The 19,971-nt window shown below is 38.7% G+C and overlaps 1 protein-coding gene across 4 annotated transcripts in view; it reads right to left on the bottom strand.

The window, feature by feature from the left end:
- The window catches only part of cep112 (centrosomal protein 112), a 74,691-nt gene that overhangs the window by 38,403 nt on the left and 16,317 nt on the right, over positions 1-19,971 (bottom strand). For all 4 annotated transcript variants that reach the window (XM_020933659.2, XM_055152782.1, XM_055152781.1 and 1 more), the window contains 8 exons: positions 18,190-18,344; positions 17,971-18,100; positions 17,801-17,893; positions 17,661-17,720; positions 17,056-17,135; positions 9,641-9,776; positions 7,334-7,441; positions 3,635-3,817 (listed from right to left, as the gene is read on the bottom strand). In XM_020933659.2, coding sequence (XP_020789318.2) covers positions 3,635-3,817; positions 7,334-7,441; positions 9,641-9,776; positions 17,056-17,135; positions 17,661-17,720; positions 17,801-17,893; positions 17,971-18,100; positions 18,190-18,344 — 945 coding nt within the window. The remainder of the gene's footprint in view (positions 1-3,634; positions 3,818-7,333; positions 7,442-9,640; positions 9,777-17,055; positions 17,136-17,660; positions 17,721-17,800; positions 17,894-17,970; positions 18,101-18,189; positions 18,345-19,971) is intronic.

Below are 19,971 nucleotides of genomic sequence, written 5' to 3'. Positions count from 1 at the left end.
AGAAAAGGAGAAGGGAAGAGGTAGAAAGAAAGGCAGAAAGAGAGTGAGCAAGAAAGAGGCAGCAGGAAAAGAGGGGTAGGCAAAGAAACAGAGGCAAAGAGAGAGGCAAAGAGAGCAGAGGAGACAAGAAAGAGAGAGGAAGAGGCAGAGAATTAGAAAGAGGTAGAGAGAGAGTGAGAAAGAGAGGCAGACAAAGAGAGAGAGAGGATGAGCAGAGTCGACACTTGCTGTTAGCATTCTGATGGGAGGAGAAAGTATGAGGAAGCAGCTCATAGCAACAACAGGGAGGTGTCACGTAAAGTATAGCGGGTCAAACCGTGTCAGCGGAGGAGATTTTGAGAGCATCAGGCAAAAAGGGGAAATGGTAATGTGGGATAGTTCAAGAATAAAAATGATCACATTAACATTTAGATACACTGATCTGGCATAACATAAGCGTCCTGCCCTTTACTGGGGATGATCATTCTGACTACCTGCCCAAAATGTGGCATATAACAACATATTATAACAAGCTATGGTGTATATTTAGATCTTCCAGATTTTTGTTTTAAATGTTACTTTGAGTTGTAGCAGGTCAGATGTTTTCAGATCCCACAAACCAGCCTGTAATTCCCATGAATCTCTTTGCATCATCTGTTTGATAGATACTCACTAGTGTTCGTAAACAGAACTGAATTCTGAATTGTAAAGAGTGAAAACTGCTACGAACATCGAGTCTAATGTTCTTTCAATGGGGTAGAATGGGGGAGCATTAGCCTCCAAATTTCACAAACTATGACAAATCAAAGCTCTCTTAGTGATTGACAACCACTGGACCACAAGTAAGAAACACCAGACCCTCATTAGAAAACATTACCATGTGGAGCAGAGTTTATCAATCTTCTGAATGCTTTTTTTCTATCAATCTTTAGAATGCAGGCGTTCCATTTGTAAACACCAGAAAGGTCTATAATAACATTAAAATAGTTAGTATGCATTTCTATTACCTAAAGCATTAATCCTATATAAGCAAACTGATGACACAGAACACTTTGTAGAGATTAAAATTTGTTGACACAATCTTTAAAACAACCTATCTTACACCTAATAAAAACACAACGAATCACTGAGATAGTATAGGATAAGTCTGACAGGACAATAGCATCTGGATGAAAGAGAGGACAATAAACAGACACTATCCATGGACACTCTGGTTTATTGCTGTCTGCATGTTTTCTTCATGTTTTTAGCTTTGACATGAACTGTCAGTAGCCTCTTCATTTGACTCATCAGAATCACACTGCAACGATTGAAGTGCTTTGAAAAAAAATCTGACAGCATCATTATTTAGCCCATCACGCGAAAGAAGAAAAGAGTTCACTGGAATCTCTCGCTCTCTCATGCCGTTTGAAGTCCAGATGGTGTGTGTTTTTAGTTCGCAAATAGATGTAATTATTCTGAAAAATAACAGCCATGAAATGAGTTTTAAGGTTGAGCTGAGGAGCAGAGAGTCTGAATACTGATCGAAACAGAAGAAAATCCCATAGAATAAAATAAAAGTTACTTAACACAAAACGTTTGATTCGACAATCCGATCTATGCATACTATTAAAATTATAAAACATTTATATTTTTGGAATCAGAGTTAAGTTAAGTAAGGAAAAGACACAAGACTTTTGGCAAGAGGGCCCCAAAATTGTTCAAAAAGTTCCCCTTTCCTCTGGGGTGCATTGATCATCCAAAAACAACAACAACACAAAACAGCTGCAGGCAAACATGCCTCTCAAGCCAGTCAGGTTACACCTCGAACTACAATGGGAAGTTTTCTGTGAAGATTTCAAAGACAAATGTTCTGACTGTTCAGTTACACAGTTCTATATCTGTATCTATTTTTTATTTGTTTGTTTTTAAAGCAAATATGAGCACTTGTTGTGAAGTTGGAGGAGTTTTGAGATGAGGACTGCAAATGTATTGTCAATCATTGTATTCCCTTGATGTGGCTGATGTGTCCATTGTGTTGAGACAGCAGTACTTCTACTTTGGAAAAATAAAATGTTTTCTAAAAAGTTATAATTATTTCATAATACGTGTACAGAATGAAAATTTGAGTAATGTACTGTCCCCTATTGTTGATTTTATAATATTATGTTCTTCGCAAAAGAGACACTGAAACAGTGTTTCCTGCTAGAAAGTAGATATGGCAACTGTACAAATCTGCGAGACTTACAAAAATTTAAATGAGTCCAAATTCTGCTAATTCAGTCTATATCAATGCTGCATGATCGTTTGGCATTTTACCAGGAAGTGAACACACACAAAGTCAAAATCTTACTCCATTTTTGCAAGGCCTGAATTTGAATCATGCTTTCTGCCTTAACAAAGTGACATTACTCGGGCATCAGATCTCTCCCCAAAAACTCCACAGACAAAACAAATACTGAGAATGTGGAACGACTGCTGGAAGTGTGTTCTCTGTCAGAGCCCAGAGATCCACACATTTGTCAAACAACACGTCATTCTGACACCACTAAAGATGGCATCTCCACAAAACCAAATAATACACGAGCTGGTGCCAACAGCAGATATTTCCATAAAATAGCAGGAGGGAGGGAGAAGCACTTTGTTGTTACTCAAACCTTGACTAAGAAAACACAACAGACATTGTAAAAACATTTTCAGAAAGAGACAAAAATAGTATTAAGAACAAGTCTACAGATCTACTATACAAATTGAGTGTTTAAAATATTTCAATCAACATAAAGAATAAAATAATTTCTTAAAGTCTGCTTTAAACTCTTGTGAAGAAACTGAAAATATTAGTATTTTCAGTTTTTCAAAAGAGTCTAAATGAAAAAAAAAAAAAAACTGTTTCATTTTATTATTACTTTTTAAATTTTTACTTACTTTTTAACATTTTTCAATTTGAAATTTATCTTTTTACATTTTGAAGGGAAAGAGGTCATTTTAATGGCCTAAAAAAAGGGGAAAAAGGGAAATATGCCAAAAATATTCTTTATATTTCAATGGTCTCAAAATCAACAATGACAATTTTCCACTGTGTGAACCCAGTCCTGCAGATGCACAACTGGGGTCTGGTTTGTCAAATGGCTTCCCACAGAGCTCCATGCTAGCCCAGGCTGGCGCGAGCAGGACAGAGCGGGTTCATGGAACTTGCTGCAGTTATGGCTGCAAAAGTCCATCTAGTGCTAAAGAAACATCAAGGTAATGTAGTAACATCATTTTCAGCAAGTGATCCAACTCGGTGGTGAAGAGATACTCTTCAAATACACTGTATTATGATGCTACAGTACAATCGCCTAGCGAAAAGATTCCCGCTGTAGCTATACGATTTAGAAAAAGGCGGGTGGGTAACAAGATTTAGTTTTTCATCAGACCAGCGGTTTCGGAAAATCCCATATTTACACTTCATAACAATATATACAATATAAAACGATAAATGTCATAAGTTATTTGGTTATCGCAAGAACGGCATTTTTTTGTACATGTCATGGTAATTATTAAATATTCGATCCTTTAAAAACGCGAAAGCCTGCTGTGCTTTTGAAAACTTCAAAATGTAAGAGTGGTTGTCGGCGGGAGCGTGGCAGGTCAGCATGACTGTATGTGAGAATGGAGATGAGTGGAGACCCCCTACCTGGGCATCGCGCTTCCTCCACTCCTGGGTGAGCTGCTGGTGCTGCTGAAGGGTGGCCCTGGCCTGACGTTCCAGACTGACAACCTCGCGCTGACGCTCTTGGACCATGCCGTCCTTTTCTGCGATGTGCGCTTGCTGGAGCCGCGTCCTCTCTTGCTCGTGTTGCATTCGGAGCTCAGCCATCTGATTGGACAAGCAAGAAAAAGAGACTTCATCAGCCAACACACATTGAGTGCTAACCTGTCGTCATGACAACTTGTCTATCTTTTCTTCACGCAGTCTGAACGTGTCCATAACCAGTGGAGAACAATTGGTCCCATGGTGGGAAACTGAAAAGTTTGTGTGCTTTGACCGAGCGTGGTGGTACGTGTTTACCTCTGCTTGGCGCCTCCGCCCTTCCACCTTTTTCCGCCAATGGAAACGACAGGCCCATAATATCCCACTCTCTCTCTTCAAAACTTCTATTCTGTGATCGCTGTACAAAAAGGAGCAACTTTGGACTATACAAGTGAGCTGGTAGGGGTTAGCCATCTGGCTTCAGTAACTACTCGATGCCCCATGCTATGCGCCTGACAGCATGGGCAAATCGGCTTAGGCAGTGATCGTTAGAGAATCAAAACAAAATGTAGACAATCCATGAAGCTGCAAGTCCTCTCGTGGTAACATAAATTAAACAAAAAGTAGACATTAGTCCCATCATATAATTATTATGTGCAAGTAATAACTTTTGCTATGAATAAAAAAAAAAAAACTGTAGCAAGAAAACAAACTATTCTAAAAAGACAGCTTTGTTACAGTATCAGTAAGGTTTATTGGTGCATTGGCCAATACAGTGCATTATATAGAAAACTGTTGAAAGTTTTTTGTAATGACCCTGTCACCTGAAACCAGTGTGTACTGCTGCACATCTGTGGCTCAGGGCACCTGCTGAGAGGTAAGCTTTGCCAGTGGAGTGTCCATTACCAAGCCCAAGCCTTTCCCAGGCTCTGTCTTGGGCTGCGTCCTGTTCCCATTCACCTCATGGTGGGGGCACCAGTGACCCCCAGTCCATCCTGCAGAGAAGCCCCAGCCAGAGCCTGAAAGGACAGCAGGAGCGTGAGGCCCAGCCTCTGCATTGAGGCTAATCCGGGGCACATTGTGCTTGACGGCACCCTACCTGGCCAGCCTGAGGAGCCTACATCCATGTGTACTCGCTACCAACTCTAACTCTAACTGATCAGTTAGGTTGGTGCAGTAATGTGGTATTAAAATAGTAAAACCTATTTGAATCACAGTGTCTTCCACAAATTCTCACAGCTTTCCATTCACAGTTTGGACCAAATTTGCCACATATTATATCCACAGTGAGGATTTTGGTGTCTCATTGAGCAAGTCAGATTCATAAACAGTGCGAGTTAAGGCTGATTGGATGCTGGATTCACCAAGTTCCTCAGCAGGACGTGCGGCATCTGAAACTCCGAAAGAACATTCGTGCTTCCATCTCTTTAGTGAGCTTGCCCATGGAGAAAACCAAGAGAATCGGAGGTGATATGAGGGCGAAAAATTGTAAAGAAATGTCCGCTGTGAGGAAAGACCGCAAAAAGGCGAAGAGGAAACAAGAGTAAGCAGACCCAGCAAGGAGCCCGACTGTGACATCACATAGACCAGTGCAGTGGAGGATGCTGGGTGCTGCGCTTCTTAAAGGGACCAGCATGGCGCTGATGAGAGAAGTGTGATTTGATAAGAGCACAGCTTGGTTCCACAGATACAGAGTGGTCCGGGTGTTCTCCACAGCACGACTCCTGTCAGTGCCGGCTCACATGGAGGTGCATGAGATGTGTTTTGTAGGCTTTCAGATGGGACAGTGAGGTAATGGGCTCCTTCAGCTCCAGGGGGTGAATCTGAGTTTGTGGAGCGGCAGACAACCAGAATAAGACAGAGTTCCTGTCTTGTCTCAGCAGGGTAGTCCATGAGGAAGATTCTGGGAAGGGGGTTATGAATGACACACCCAGCTCTCCCCTTTAGTATCTATGACAGATGATTATTTAACATTTTGTTAATTGTAAATCACAATATTGATCTACATTGATCCAAAAATCTTTTTATAGTACATCACCAAAAAGTGATCACAAAGGCCTGTGCCGCTGGACCAAGCAGACTGCTCCACCTATGGATAGCTTGTTCATGGTAGCGTGTCAAGATGTTTAACCAAAAGTATATCATGGTTTTTGGAAAAATAATTTGAGAACAAATTGTGCAAGGGGCATGTTTTTTCAGAGTAACTGCACCTTGAGTGTAGGATGATAGAGTTTTGATGCAGGAATTACTGAAACTTCAAGTGAGTTACTGACACGGGGTGGGGACATTGTTAGATTTAAACAGTTTAAAGATCTAAAAACTCTCCAGTTACACAAAAACTCTAAAGACATGTCCTTCCGATGATTAACTGACTAGGAAGGGGGCGGAGCAATATTCAAAAATAAATAAATAAAAATACTATGATATGACTATATATCCGAGACTACAATTGCACGGAGTTCATCCAAAAACTATTCATGCAGAATAAAATTACTCAGAAACTATGCATTTATATAAAGACAGATTAGACTTTAATAATTAATTTAATCTGCCTTTTTATATACATAGATAACAAAAAATACTAAATCTTCAGCTAAGACACTCACAAACCTTTCCTTTCTGCTGTTGTCTCATATAAATCCTTATAATCTAAATAAAATTATTAATCAACTAAGACCAATTTTGGGTGACTAAAAAACATTGACCAAGTATTTGACTAAACAACTAAAGGTCTACAGCCCTAATACTTTGTGACCTCTGAAGTTAAACTGGTGAAGAGAAGGACTTCATATTGTTTAAGAGTTTACAAAAATCGACTTTGGTCTGAGAATACTGCGAACGTTATGAGCTCTTCAGTTATGTTTTAAAACTACATGCTTTACTACTGACTTTCCTATGGAAAATAATCATCCGTGATAGTAGCATGTTTTTAACATCAATCAAGAACAAAGAAATCTACTGTATTAAAGTGGACATTGTTTTGACTGCTCTGAATGCATACCTGTATAACATACAAAATATGCCCCATCTTTTTTCTTGATGTGTGGAGCTCGTGTCAGCCATGGAAACAAAAATATAAAACATACAAAGCCTTCATCTTAGTGTTTTTATCTCAAGACAAAAGCTTTTCTCATGTGACATTAAAACTATGCAGCTGGATGCATCTGTCAAACACATCCCCTTCGCACATAAAAGTACACGATTATCAGTCCAGTCATCTCTTTGATGGCTTTTTTACAATTCAAACAAAGATTTCTATTTATACTCTTTCTAATCAGTATGGTACTAGAATGTCTGTAGTCTTCCAACAATAACATTTTCTACATAAGACAAATTAATCAATTTGTCTCCATCCACCAAGCAAATCAAGAAACTAATTTTGTTATACGCAAGAATGCAAGTGCATTTCATCCACAATTTTCACGCACAAAATCCATCAGGTTTAGAAATGAGTGTTACCATGCTTGTTAATGCATAGGTGTTACGTGGAAATCAATCATGTGGTTCAATATGGCATGGAAGGTGTTATATTCAGAAAATATTATCTAATATGTAACAGTTAATGTCTTGTTTTGAAGAGTCCATGCATCTTAATAACAGTTTCAGAAAAGGTATTCAACTTCTATAGTGCGTCTTACTGACCTGTTGTTCGTATTTGAGGCGCAGAGAATCCAGCTGCTGTGAAAACTCTTTAGCCTGGTTTTCTCTCAGGGACTTGGAGCGCACCAAGTCATCTTCTACTTTCTCCATCTGTAAGTACAACAAAAATTGTTTCCAAACCCTTATTACATTTTACTGAAATAAACACTAAACAAGGGAATAAGGATAAAGACTAGTAATGTATATATAAAAAAAAAAGTTTCTGTGGTTATTGTGCCTTTTTTGGTGTGCAGGTGATATTTTGTACCAACAACCATTGATAACATAATTTGTTAAAGCTGTATCTAGGCTATCCTGTGTGCAACACACTAAAAATGTTTTGATTAATCACTTTAAATCACAGAAGCCAGCTTTGAACTACCAACGCAACAGAGATTTGAGTCCGTATGGTGTGCCATTTTTTTAAAGCACCAAAATAGGGCAGACTTTTATAGTGTATTCGAAAAGTGGGATGATGATTTTCCAATGAGAGAAAGAGTGATGCAGATAATCCATTTAGATACAACATCATGTGCAGAAAGAGTGAGAAGGCAAGATGGAAAAACGGCAAAAACTTTGAAGTACTTTCTTGCAACATTAAAGCCTTAGCGGAGAACGTGATGCGGCCCTGCCTCACGAGTGGAGCTGGGAGCAGAGGAGGGAGAGAGGATGACAGCAAGGCAGAACTCCTCTCTGTCGTGGCTTTGATGTGGGCTGAGGATAAAGTCAGATTGGAGATTGGGATGCCAGCGGCTCAATGAGGAGAGAGGAAGAGCTGGGATAGAGAGATGAGAACAGGAGAAAAGGAATTGGAGGATTGAAGAAAAATACAGACATTTTCCACGCTCAAAAACAAGATATCACTTGCAATTCAAAAACATGCAGCACTGCACGAAGAGAGGAGAGAAAGCCTAAAGCCCACGTGCACTCAGCATACAGGGCATATTGACAAAGAAGTCGATTAGTTGGCAGTATCTATACGCTATAGGCTAAAGATACAGATTAGACTGGATTATGAGAGACTTTGTCGAGGGACATACAGTCCTTTGAAAATGTGTTATTGAGATTTTAGAGATAATGAATAAAACAGATATCTCACTATAAAAAAAAAAAAACTTCAATGAAAAAAGAACAGCAGCAACAAGAAATGCCCCTTTAAACACCATACTCATTATAGTCCCTAATTATATACATTAAAGTCAGTAAATGTAATCTGTTCTTGGTTTAAAGGAAAAAGTGTGTATTTTTTAATCATTAGAATTATTATTTCTAACTAAGTTATAAGTGTTGGGTGGTTGAAAAAGGTGCAGTATCCTTTAAAATGCCATTTAGACTGAAACACAAAAAAGGTTCTTGAATATTATTGTCTGGCATGCAGCCAAATAATAAATATGCAGCCAAATAATTCATATTCCCCTTGGCACTACAATTTAATACATCATAACAGCAATAATTATCTTTATTTATTTAAAACATTCTTAGTTTCACACAGTATTTATACTTAAGCAGGACTGTCTTGTTTCTCTAGTGGGTAACATACCTCAAGTCACTAATCAAGAAAAGAAAGAAATTGTCTAATGAAAAGAAAATTACAATTCTATCATGATTCACACATCATCAGCCCACAGCCCCTTAAAACATTTAGGACCACACTGCGCGTCAGCCTGTCAATACCTCTCTCACGCACAGCATAACACAAAATGCTGAAGAACGCCTATAACCAAACTCTCTTGTAAGACATCTGCTGCAAGTTCATTGTGCATTGATTGGAGAAGCCTCTCAATCAGAGACAGCCCACGCAGCTAAGACTCTGGCCCATAATGTACTAATTAGAGTAGAGAATCAGTGTGTAAAACCCATTCTCCTCTGTAACCTGTAAGCCCGTGTCATGCCTCCTGGGAGGAAGTGAGGTCAAGTGTGGATATGGAGAGGTGTCAAATTTTGTATGTCATTCATTAATGGACACACAAAATAGTAAGTAAATGATATCTCTGAAAAAATATACAGATTTTCAAAAGTGGAGGCATAAGGAGGTTATTTACAGTAGGAATTGAACAAGAGCCCACATTGACCAATCTGCAGTCAGGCTGAGTCAATTATTGTTTTCATAACAATAGTGAAGTCCAGAATTTTGGTTGAATAAAGATGAGAGGTATGAGTGAGGATATAAAACTGCTGTAAAGTAATCACTGGTAGTATAAATCAACTTCATTTTAGTCTCTTAAAGACATATTGTTGATAATTTGGGGCACCACAGGCTCACTGATTAGTGCTTTTCAGGCTCCAGGAGAAAAGGTAGATGTCCCTTACCTGCAGTTTCATTTCAGCATAGGCCTTTTCAGAGCTGACTTCCACCTGTTTCTTAAACTGCTCCAGTGCCACGTCGGCTTGCTGCTTCTGCTGCCTCTGGCTCTCTCTGGTCCTCTCCAACTCTCTCTCTGTGTCCCTAAAGACCAAACAAAGACACACTCTAATAAATGCCAAACATATTTCAAGGAGAAATGGATAAAAACATACTTTAATGTATTTTACCTAAAACGTAATGTGTTAGAAGCAGGAAAGGAGCAAGGACTAAACTGAGGATGGCTGTACATTTGTATGCATCTTGGCTCTTTTTTGGTTTGTTTTGTTTTTTTTGTGTGTGGGTGCTACATATAGGACTGTCATTACAACAATTCAAACTGTGATGTATTGGAGCAGAAAACATTGTGATAAACCATAATATTGAAGCTAATGCAAAAATAAACATGCAGTATTGTGCCTGTGGCCCAGCAATGCCCAGTCTAAGTGTTATGGTGGATGACATACTTGTATATAAGGGTGTGTATGCTGCTCAGTGCCCGGTCATGTGCAGAGAGCAGGGGGATTGACAGGCTTAGTGAACAGCATGGCCTCATACTGAGAGTTGTCAGAGCCCAGCCATAACATCCTCCACTACACAAGGCAGCAGCTGTCAGGCTTAAGCCACTGTGTGTGGGAGAGAATGACAGAGCTGGAGGTAAGGCAGCCATTTTGAGTTGGTATTTTTGTGCCACCTGATAATTTGAAAGTTTCAGCTACAACCACAAACTCCTAAACATAATTATACATACAATCTTTAAGTTACTAGTGTTGAGTTAGAAGTTAGAAGTAGGACATAATAACAAGGGTTCATGAGGAATAAGACAGCTGGTCCCAAGAAACTGATTGGTGCCCAGAGGAAAAATATATGACTAAATGCAACAACCACAATTTGCTTAAAAGTTACAGTGTACCTTTAAACATGGTGGCTCAATTTAAAGAGCACTTGCCTCTTAACTAAATTATCTATAAAGAGATCTTTTTACAAGCCTTACTTAAAAACATCTCTCAATAGACTATCTATTCTTTATTTGTCATCTTGATTTAATACGACATTAATAGCAACATTCAAACCAAATGTTGCCTACTTATTTGCATTACCCAAACCATTCCCAGAAGCGGATATTTTTACTCTAGAGTTGTAAAGAAATTAAGTCTCTATTAAAATAAATAATATTCTGCAGCAACACAACACATGTTTATGAAGACGAGGCTAAATGGAAAAACAGAAACCAAGGAGATGAAATGTGTTGGAATTGAAAGAAAATCATAAAAGGCCCAGCAACAGAACAGGGGCAGAAGAAAGACAGACCAACATTCTTCCTTCTCTTTTTACAGAGCTGTGCCTTTGTAATTTTGGTCTCTCTCATGTCCGACATCAAAAGACACAGAAATTGTTTTTTTTTACTTCTCTCTTTCTCTCCCAATTTTGTGTACTCTGTAATTATTAATCAATCCCTTTGCATGACTGCCTTCTGGGTTCAAACGCACAAAGAATACGTGAGGAGAGATGATGGGAAAAGAGGAGGAAGATGAGAAAGTAAGTTTGAGAGCTAAAAGTATGAGGTGCATAAGCAATCAGAAATGTTTTAGAACACTGTAGTAACTTTTGAAATGTAATATTTTTTGCCTGTAACTGGCTGCGTTGTCTACTACAAGTGGCAAATAAACTATGGCATTTGTACAGATATAACAGATATATCGGGCTGAAATTGACTCTTTTTAGCATTTTGGCCATAAATCTACAGCACAGATCGATATTTTGTTGGGCCCAACCAGCAGCATAAATAGGCAAAAAAATGCAATAAGAAAAATTTGACTATACTAGACTCTACACAGTTTCTAGTAAAAGAACACTGTTGATGAGTCTGTACTCAATTTTAATTTGATAATTTGGGGGAAATAACCTAAATTGTCTCTATATATATTGGCCCAAAAACATCAGCAGAGGTCATTGACCATTCATTCCTCTGGATGTTAAACAATCAGTATTGGCCATGAAAAAAGCGCCTACCGGTCAATCTGTAACATTCAGTATGTAATAACTGGCTGGAGAGGACACTCCAACTTTGACCAATCGACTTTATAAAGTCAGTGTGCGGCTGTCACATTGGTAGACAGTACGTCACCATCAATAAGGTTGTGGTGATGCAGTGATGAGAGGACACAGGGATAGACTGGGAGAAAGCCTGGGAACAGCAAAGTGGGAGGGAGCATGTGGTGCCAGCGATGGGGCGGCCTGCTGACTTTAAAGGGAGCTCTGGTCAGAAAAGTGGAAGGCTTAAATTAAAGATGGGCTGTACTCAGGAGGAAGTCTTCTTACTTCTTAATCCTGAAAGCAGTTTCAAAGTGAGAGAGAAGTGCTTTGGTTTTGGTCTGATAAATGGAAGACTGGGGAGGACAGCGCTTTGGAACAGTTTTGACAATATTAATCATTTGAAATAGGGTTTTGTTCTTTGAAACCATATGAAAAAAGCTGGTTTAAATCCAATGCTAAACTATTAAGTGGTGTGTGGTAGAAGACCAGATTAAATAGGTCAGTATAACATTTTAATTCAGTGACTATCATGGTGTATATGGAATGTTTTTTAAAAGGACATTTAGAAGAAGATAGAAAGCCATTGTACGGATGCAATATGCTCATATTCTGGACAACACACTAAAACAGACAACTCTGCACTACAGTATATATTATTTTACATTATACCTGGATAAAAATGAGTCAAGCCTGACAGAGACAATGCAAAGTCTATACAAAGCTAATACATACATGCCAGTCATGTAAGTAGAGTATTTAGGAGTGTATGGGCTGTAATGTGGGAGGAGCTGCCAATGGGAAAGCTTTGCAAACAGACTAGCTAGCATGTACACTCACATGTGGATGCCTCTGGTTGTAGCATAAAAAGAAGTAGAGCTGTGTGCGCGCGCGTGTGTGTGTGTATGCGTGTGTGTGTGTGTGCCAGAGCATGCTCCGCCCGCGCTCCTGCGTCTGTGAGCTCATCCAAACGGAATGATAACGAATCCACAGACACATCAAAGGGGCCTTCGCCAAAGAAGAGGAGCACATAAAAAGAGGAAAAAAAATGCAAAACTGAAATATGCAGCCCCCTCTGAAGAAAAAATAAAACAGGCTTGGTTTTCATCCGCACATCCCCAGAGAGAGGCAAAAGGAAGACAGAAAAAGACAGACCACAAATAAGTGCGCTCAAAAAGCAACAGTGCAAGGGCAAGAACATACTAAAGTCACAAAGAGACTCAATAAACATTACAATCCAAAACAACTAATCAAAAGTCACTCGGTCTAGAACTGAAAAAGTTGGCATTGTGTATCAGGCTAAATGATGCAACAATGGAGACAGATTTTCAAAAGCTAAACAAGTGTACCCAGAGCTCTAAACCATGGGGTGTTCCCAAGCAGAAGTGGAGAAGCTCATCTCAAATACATAGTCCTGCACCATGTCAACTTTTGAAACAAAATAATCTTGAGTATAACACAAGGAAGAACAGCAAAATTCCATAATAGTTTTTAGCAATACTTGATTGGATGTAAATTAATCAGATATTTAACAGACTAGAATATTCTGCATATATTATAAAACAACCATCTAAAAAGCAATGACCATATTGTAAAAGTTGTGATCTAGTCGCAGAGTCACAGGTTTCAATGCTGGTCCCAAGTCCAAATAGACTTCACTTGTAAAATGAATGGCAAATCATTATGCAAATTAATATGTGTGTATATAATCACTTTTCTTGCCATTGGAGGTTAAATCTCTGTTGTATAGCCTACATAGTGGATAGTGATACTTTGCAATGACATCAGACTGGGGGGAGAAGGTTTCAAAGGCTCCACCACCCACAAAGCGTCATAGTGCACCTTGACAGTTTAACTATGTCAATAAATAAACAATAACATTTAGGCTTAGACATCTTTGTTTGACATGGCTAAAGACTAAAATCCTAATGTTTGCTCTTTTAAATCTTAAAGTCTTAATGTTTTGCAAATGTGCCCTTTCACATAACCAGACATTTTCTCTTTGTTTAGTTGGTCGTATTGAGTTGGTGCTTAACCCATGTTTGAACAACTTTTTCCCACCTCAGCCACTTAGGGAGGGCATATTGACTGCGGCTTTCCTTTATTCGGGATCCATACATCCACCTGCCCCAGCCCCCCCGTCCCGAGCGAGCTGTTGGCCTGTAGACCACCTCCCTCATCCCCGTTGTCATGGGAGAGGAGTGCTCTGTGAGATAAGACCGCTTCAAACACACACATACACACGCTAAATAGCAGCAACTTTCAAGTCTATCTTGTGGCAATAAACATAGTTACAAGTTGAAAGTAACAGCCAGTAATAACAAAAACAACAATGGCTTAAAAGCACTTTCAAATGTATGTCTTCACTCTACAAATACTGTATATAACATAAAAGTTCAGGATAGAATGGAACAATATGCATAGAACAGCAAGGAGATGTGTTGAAGATGAAGAATCATTGTAATTATATGATATGTCAATATAAAAAGCTGAATTTTGAAAGATAAAAGAAAATGTTAGATGTGAAAGAAAAATTTTATCTGCTCCAAAAACTACCAATGAAATTCTATAAATCTAGCTTATAAATGTAAAATTTATATTATTCACTCATTCAAAAAGTGTGATAAAGGCAGTTATATAGGAGGAATAGTAATCAAGGATAGTGAATGAAAGTGAATTAATGATTTCACTACTTTTAATTAAGGTGATAATAGTTAATAAAGTGAATCTGTTTCACTGCATTAGTGAATACTGTTATAAGAGTTTCCTAGAATACATCTCCGGAAACAGATCATCCACATCTCAGCTACTTAAACCAATCATTAATGTGATGTGTTTAAATGAGGATTCTGGGGTCACTGTTGCAAATGGTAGCCAAGCTGTGTCTCCCAAGAGTTCAGTGGCTTTGTTTTGGTCTCCCTTTGTGCAGCATCCCTCCACCTCTATGCTAATGTCCTCTAATGATCTGAGGCGTGTTGGGGATGAAAGAAAAGAAGAAAAACTTGTTCTGTGCATAGCTTTGTAGTTCTTTCGGTTGTTGTTGCTATAGTAACGCAACCCTAGAAGTGAAATTGAAGCAGCGTTTCTTATTGGATGGGATGAGGTTTTTTTTTCTCTCCTTTGAAAATAAATTTCAAAAGTAAATGTTCTCATCCTGGTAACTTTGAGCGTAATAAGAATATCTAGAATTCAGAGGTGTCCAAACTTTTCTTTCACCAAGTGGAGGAGCTCATAATGATGTTTAATACTAACATTATTATACAAACAGTTCAGATGACACAATTAAAGTAGCTTTGACTCAGCCAGTACTTTCTTAAAGGACATAAATGTAAGATATGATATTATGTTTTTTTGTTTGTTTGTTTGTTTTGTTTTGCCATACAAAGGAGTCCTATGATCACCAAGAGAGGACCAATAAAATCATCTGGGAATCATATTTGTTTGTGTCTGTCTGTTTTTGTATGCTTTCTGTATGCTATTTTTAGGCTTTTTGCATTGTTCTTTGCTGCTTGCACAGCACTTTGTAAACATTGTTTTTAAAAGTGCTTTATAAATAAAGATTTATTATTATGATGATTATTATTATATTTGGTCCTGACTCTCCTCTCTAAGGCCTCTAGATGCTCTAGATAAACATATTCATATATTTTAGTACACAAAAACATAAGATAGAATGTGACATACAACTATGGCCAACTCTGAAGGGTTAGGATTTGCTGTAGTGCAAGTGATCCCTTAACAAAGTAGCCATTAGCCAATCGTTTAACCTAAATCAAACAGCAAAACTGTAGCAGAACATATGGACAAGCTGTAAACCCACATGTCAACTATAGCAGAGCTCACAGCTCACAGAATTTGGCACATGGAAGGCATTTTGAACAGTTCTTCTTGTTTAATTTTATCATCCATCCTCCCATCTTCAGAGGAGCACACATCCAAACACACACACACACACAAGCCTCTGCGTGCGGTCTGGCTTTGACTTTGAAGTTGTGCTGGATCGCCTTTAAAGGCCTTCAGTGTTGCCACGGCAGCAGGCAGGTAACAGACATCGGACTGCAGTGTGTAAATGTGTGTGTGTGATTTTGGAGTAAACCCTGAGTACTTAATTAGCTCTGAGACTGATGGTCCTCTCCCCGTGTTTAAGTCTAAATGAGGCAATGATGGGCTCGTTACTGATACCAACAACACAGATAATTTATGCACAAACCAAGCTGTCTGGTGTGGTTACATGTGTCCTCTGGTGTTTGCTGACAATGACATGTACAAAGAAGAAGAAATATGCAAATATGTAGTTTTTGATCAAAACACTTTCACACAAAACAGTGTTCTATTGTTTTTGAACTAAACAAAAAAAAAAGCTTACAGTAGTGTAAGTGTTTTTTCTTTGTAAATGTTTTCCATTTTATGCCTTACTTATTGATAAAAAATATATACAATAAAAATATAATATATTATACTGACACATAACATTAGTTTATTTATTGAGATTTATAATTATATTGTTATATATAAATTATATTTATTTATTTATTAATCATAACATGATGTATTTGAATGAAAAGTATTGTAAGAATAATTTGTATTGTAATTCATAAACCAGTTGTATTTTGAGTTTGCAACATCCTAATTTTTTTATAATTTGCAAATCATATTAAGGTGAACATGTTTCCATAGATTATCGAGATAACTGTTCATCATGATCATAGGATATTAACTATAACTTGTCATAAAAATGTGTTTTCAAGATTTATTTTATTTTTTCCTTCCATAAGATGCTTTCGCATTTTTGTCTACAAGAAAAGTGATGGCACAGGGGCTGATGTTGGCCCAGGCTAAGGATATTAAATGGGCCGAGTCAGCGCTGTGTTTAATTGTGCAGAACACATTCTAGTTTCACCAGGGAATCTGTAATCTGCCTGGGACCTAAACCCAACTAATGTATTCCAGTGCAGAGTTAATTACTGAAGGAATGCACTGATGGGCTGTTTGGCTGGAATCTGCTGAGACCTTACCTTTTAACAGGGTGAGCTTAAACAAAGAATGCTGGGAGATTAGAGCCACAAAGCCACCTGTTTAATACTGTATGAGTAGGCAGTTTGTAGTCATAATTTTAATATTAAGATATTAAGAGTTAACTCAAGAGTCGATCTCCCCTGAGAGAGACATAAACAGATCTCATTCCATTGTACAGTGTGGCTTGAGATGTGACGGGGGAGTGGTGACCAGACTAAATAATACAGAGATATCATTCTGAACTGGCCAGGCAAAATAACCTTAGTTTTACATGTAAAAACACAGATCCAGAAGTAGTTTGTGGTGTCTACTACTTTGTATTGTCAGACATTACCTGAGACTGTCTTCAAGCTGGCCAATCTTCCTCTTAACTTCTGCACGCTCTTTCTCCGCCTCGCTGTGCGTAGCCAGAGCCTATGGGGGAATAACAGAAAAGGAGGTGGAGGTGCAAGTGAGTGCAAGAGCCGACACAATCAAACATCACTCAACAAACGTCTGCTGCCGAGGACTGTAAGCATCTGGAGCGGTCTCTTCTCTCCATCACCCCATCAAATGTATACCATCTGAGCACAGGGCCTCTTTCAGTCCATCTATGGCAGCCAGATGGGCCTTCTTTATGTCAGGAGCCTCCCTAGGCCTCTCAACATGTTTCTTTTACTACTTCTCAAGAGCAGAACAGAGCTCTCAGGGGACCCAGAAGAGATTGTCGATGACGGAGACATTCCCAGACAGTATTTTGCACTTGTGTTAAAGTTTTTATTGTTCCAACATAACAACAGTCTATCATGACGCAAGATCAATATCAGATCTTTATGAAGTTATTATGCCGCAGTGTGAAAATGTAGTTTGAAATGACTTAACCACAACAAACAAACAAACAAACAAACTGTTTAGCCTTTTTAGAGTGATTAGGGCAAAAGGGAAAAAATCATGATGCACCTTCTTCTCCCATTGGATCTCGAGTTCATCTTTTTCCATCTGCAACTTCATTTCCTGATCCTATTGTAGAAAGTGAATAAATTAAGTATACTGTAAATTTGTAAAGCACTTAAACATATTTGCAGTTTTCACAGTCATACCCGGAGTTGTTTGCCTCGAAGATTCTCACTGTCCTGGAGTTGCAGCCTAAGTTGACCTACAGTTTTCTCCAACTCTCCAATCAATTCAGAAGCCTAAAGAAAAACACATTTGTTTATAATTCATGTGCAAGCTTAGAGAAATTATGGGAATTCTTTATAGTTACTGTGACCTTAGCTGCAGACAGAATGTGCTCCTGCTGCAAGTGGCTTATATCTGTTTCATATTTGGTGTGAAGCTTGTCTATGTTCTGTTCATAGAGTTGCTTCTGGTCTTCTTTCTCTTTTTGGAGGTTTACAGTTCTGCATGGAAAAGCACAATATAAAAAGAATAAATAAAGCCTGCAAGTGTGTACATTGCAAGATAAATCCACACTTTCAGACTCAAAGACCTCCTGTTGGCCTCCTGCAGTTCAGCGCTGATGGCTGCGATGTGGATCTCCAGCTGAGCCTTCTCCTGTGTCACCTTCTGCCTCAGCGTGTTCCCCTTTTCAACCTCCACCGACTGCTGCTTCACCCTCCTCTCCAGCTCACGCACTGTTAGCTCCTAATGCACAGCAACACATCACAGCTCAAATCACACTGTTCCTTTGCCCCAGAGCACCTGAATACTGGGTAAGGACAACAAAGTGTTAACAACTTGACTGAACTACTGCAAGCTGTGTAAAGGAATTTGTTTGCTGTGTTTCATATGAATTCTTTAGAAACATTATAACAATACTAATTTCTGTAGTTGTATGTCATCACATGTAATCTACCTATTATAGCAAGTATTCACAGGGAAACTGCATTACTGTACCAAGGACAACCTAAGCTTGGACACTGTTGACATTTCCTTGCAGATAGCTTTATCTGACCTATGTCATCAGAGGTTATAATACTTCCTCTAATGGATGCATGCACGACCAGACTTGAATGGACTGTAGATAAAGTGTTTTGTGTTGCTGAGTCTCATATTGAAGATAAATAAACTACTTTTGTTTTAGTTCTAAACAGTGACAAGAGACTCTAGAAGTCTCTCTGGCTACTTCAGTTATTTCTACAAGTATGATAAATCAGGGACATTGGAAGTAAGCAGTTGGGATATATTAAAATTATAGAGCAACAGCTTTTACTTTGGCCTGCATGATCAGTACCAAGTAGCATAAAGAGTAACTACTGCAATAGCATTAAAAGTGGCTCGTACACATACACCTCTTGAATTGATACCTTTAAAATGTAGAAAAAATGATGCAATTTGCTTACTACTGTTATGGACTGTATGTTTTTCGATTCCATGACATCTTTGAAGACTATGACTTTTATTTCAGATAATGATCAAAGCGACTTAAGCGTTCTTCCTGAAACATTTGGATGAAATGTCCCTTTCCCTTTTTGTCCCATTGTCTGCGTGTCTTTGTGAGTTCACATGTGACAGCCTGGTATGCGGCAGAGGCAGCATGATGATAGGCTCTGATTAAAGTTGGAGCGTGCTGGTTGATCTAGTCGATGAAAGAGGCTGGTGCTGACAGGAGGTGGAATGATGGGAGCTGTGTGTTTGAAAATAGTCAGAAAGCAGCAGCCGACCAACGCAGTGACAAGGTTTGGGGTTGTGATAGTGATACAAGATCTTAGGGAGGACTAGATTATCCCCAGACACTTGGTGAGGACACTTATTTTTGACAAAAGGTGAAAGAAAACCAAGCTTTTATGTCAACTGCCATGCTGGACAAACTTAAAAACAAAATTTACTAAACTGTCTATTCCATGTGGTGCCACTTTAAACTACCATGAGAATAATGTACCATTATCTGTAGAAAACAGTGACTATAGCATTACCAATCCAAGCTGCCTTTATATGGTATATCGACAGACTGCAATATTCTACGAGATGCAGTTCTTTGAAACTCTAGGGATTGTCTGCTCTTAATAATTAAAAGAGAGGCCTATACTACAGGCCCACACTGTCCAGTGTTTGATGCCTCTTAAATGTGGGTCTGTTGACAGATTAAGGCCAGAAGCTCTGTGTGTATGTGCGATATGAGAGAAGCCTGTGAATGCTGATATTGATAACAGTGCTATTTATGAAGCAGCACATTAGCCTGTTCTGTGCTGATGAGCATCACTAATGAAATGTGCATGTTTCCTCTTAAAACCACAGTCTTTGAGAAAACATCAAAGAAAGTGCTTTGGGA

Source organism: Boleophthalmus pectinirostris, unplaced genomic scaffold (assembly GCF_026225935.1).
Source record: "Boleophthalmus pectinirostris isolate CB_2022bp ecotype Guang Dong unplaced genomic scaffold, ASM2622593v1 HiC_scaffold_17, whole genome shotgun sequence".
NCBI classification, from domain to species: domain Eukaryota; kingdom Metazoa; phylum Chordata; class Actinopteri; order Gobiiformes; family Gobiidae; genus Boleophthalmus; species Boleophthalmus pectinirostris.
Note: the sequence above shows the minus strand (reverse complement) of the source record. Positions and strands in the feature narration are given on the sequence as shown.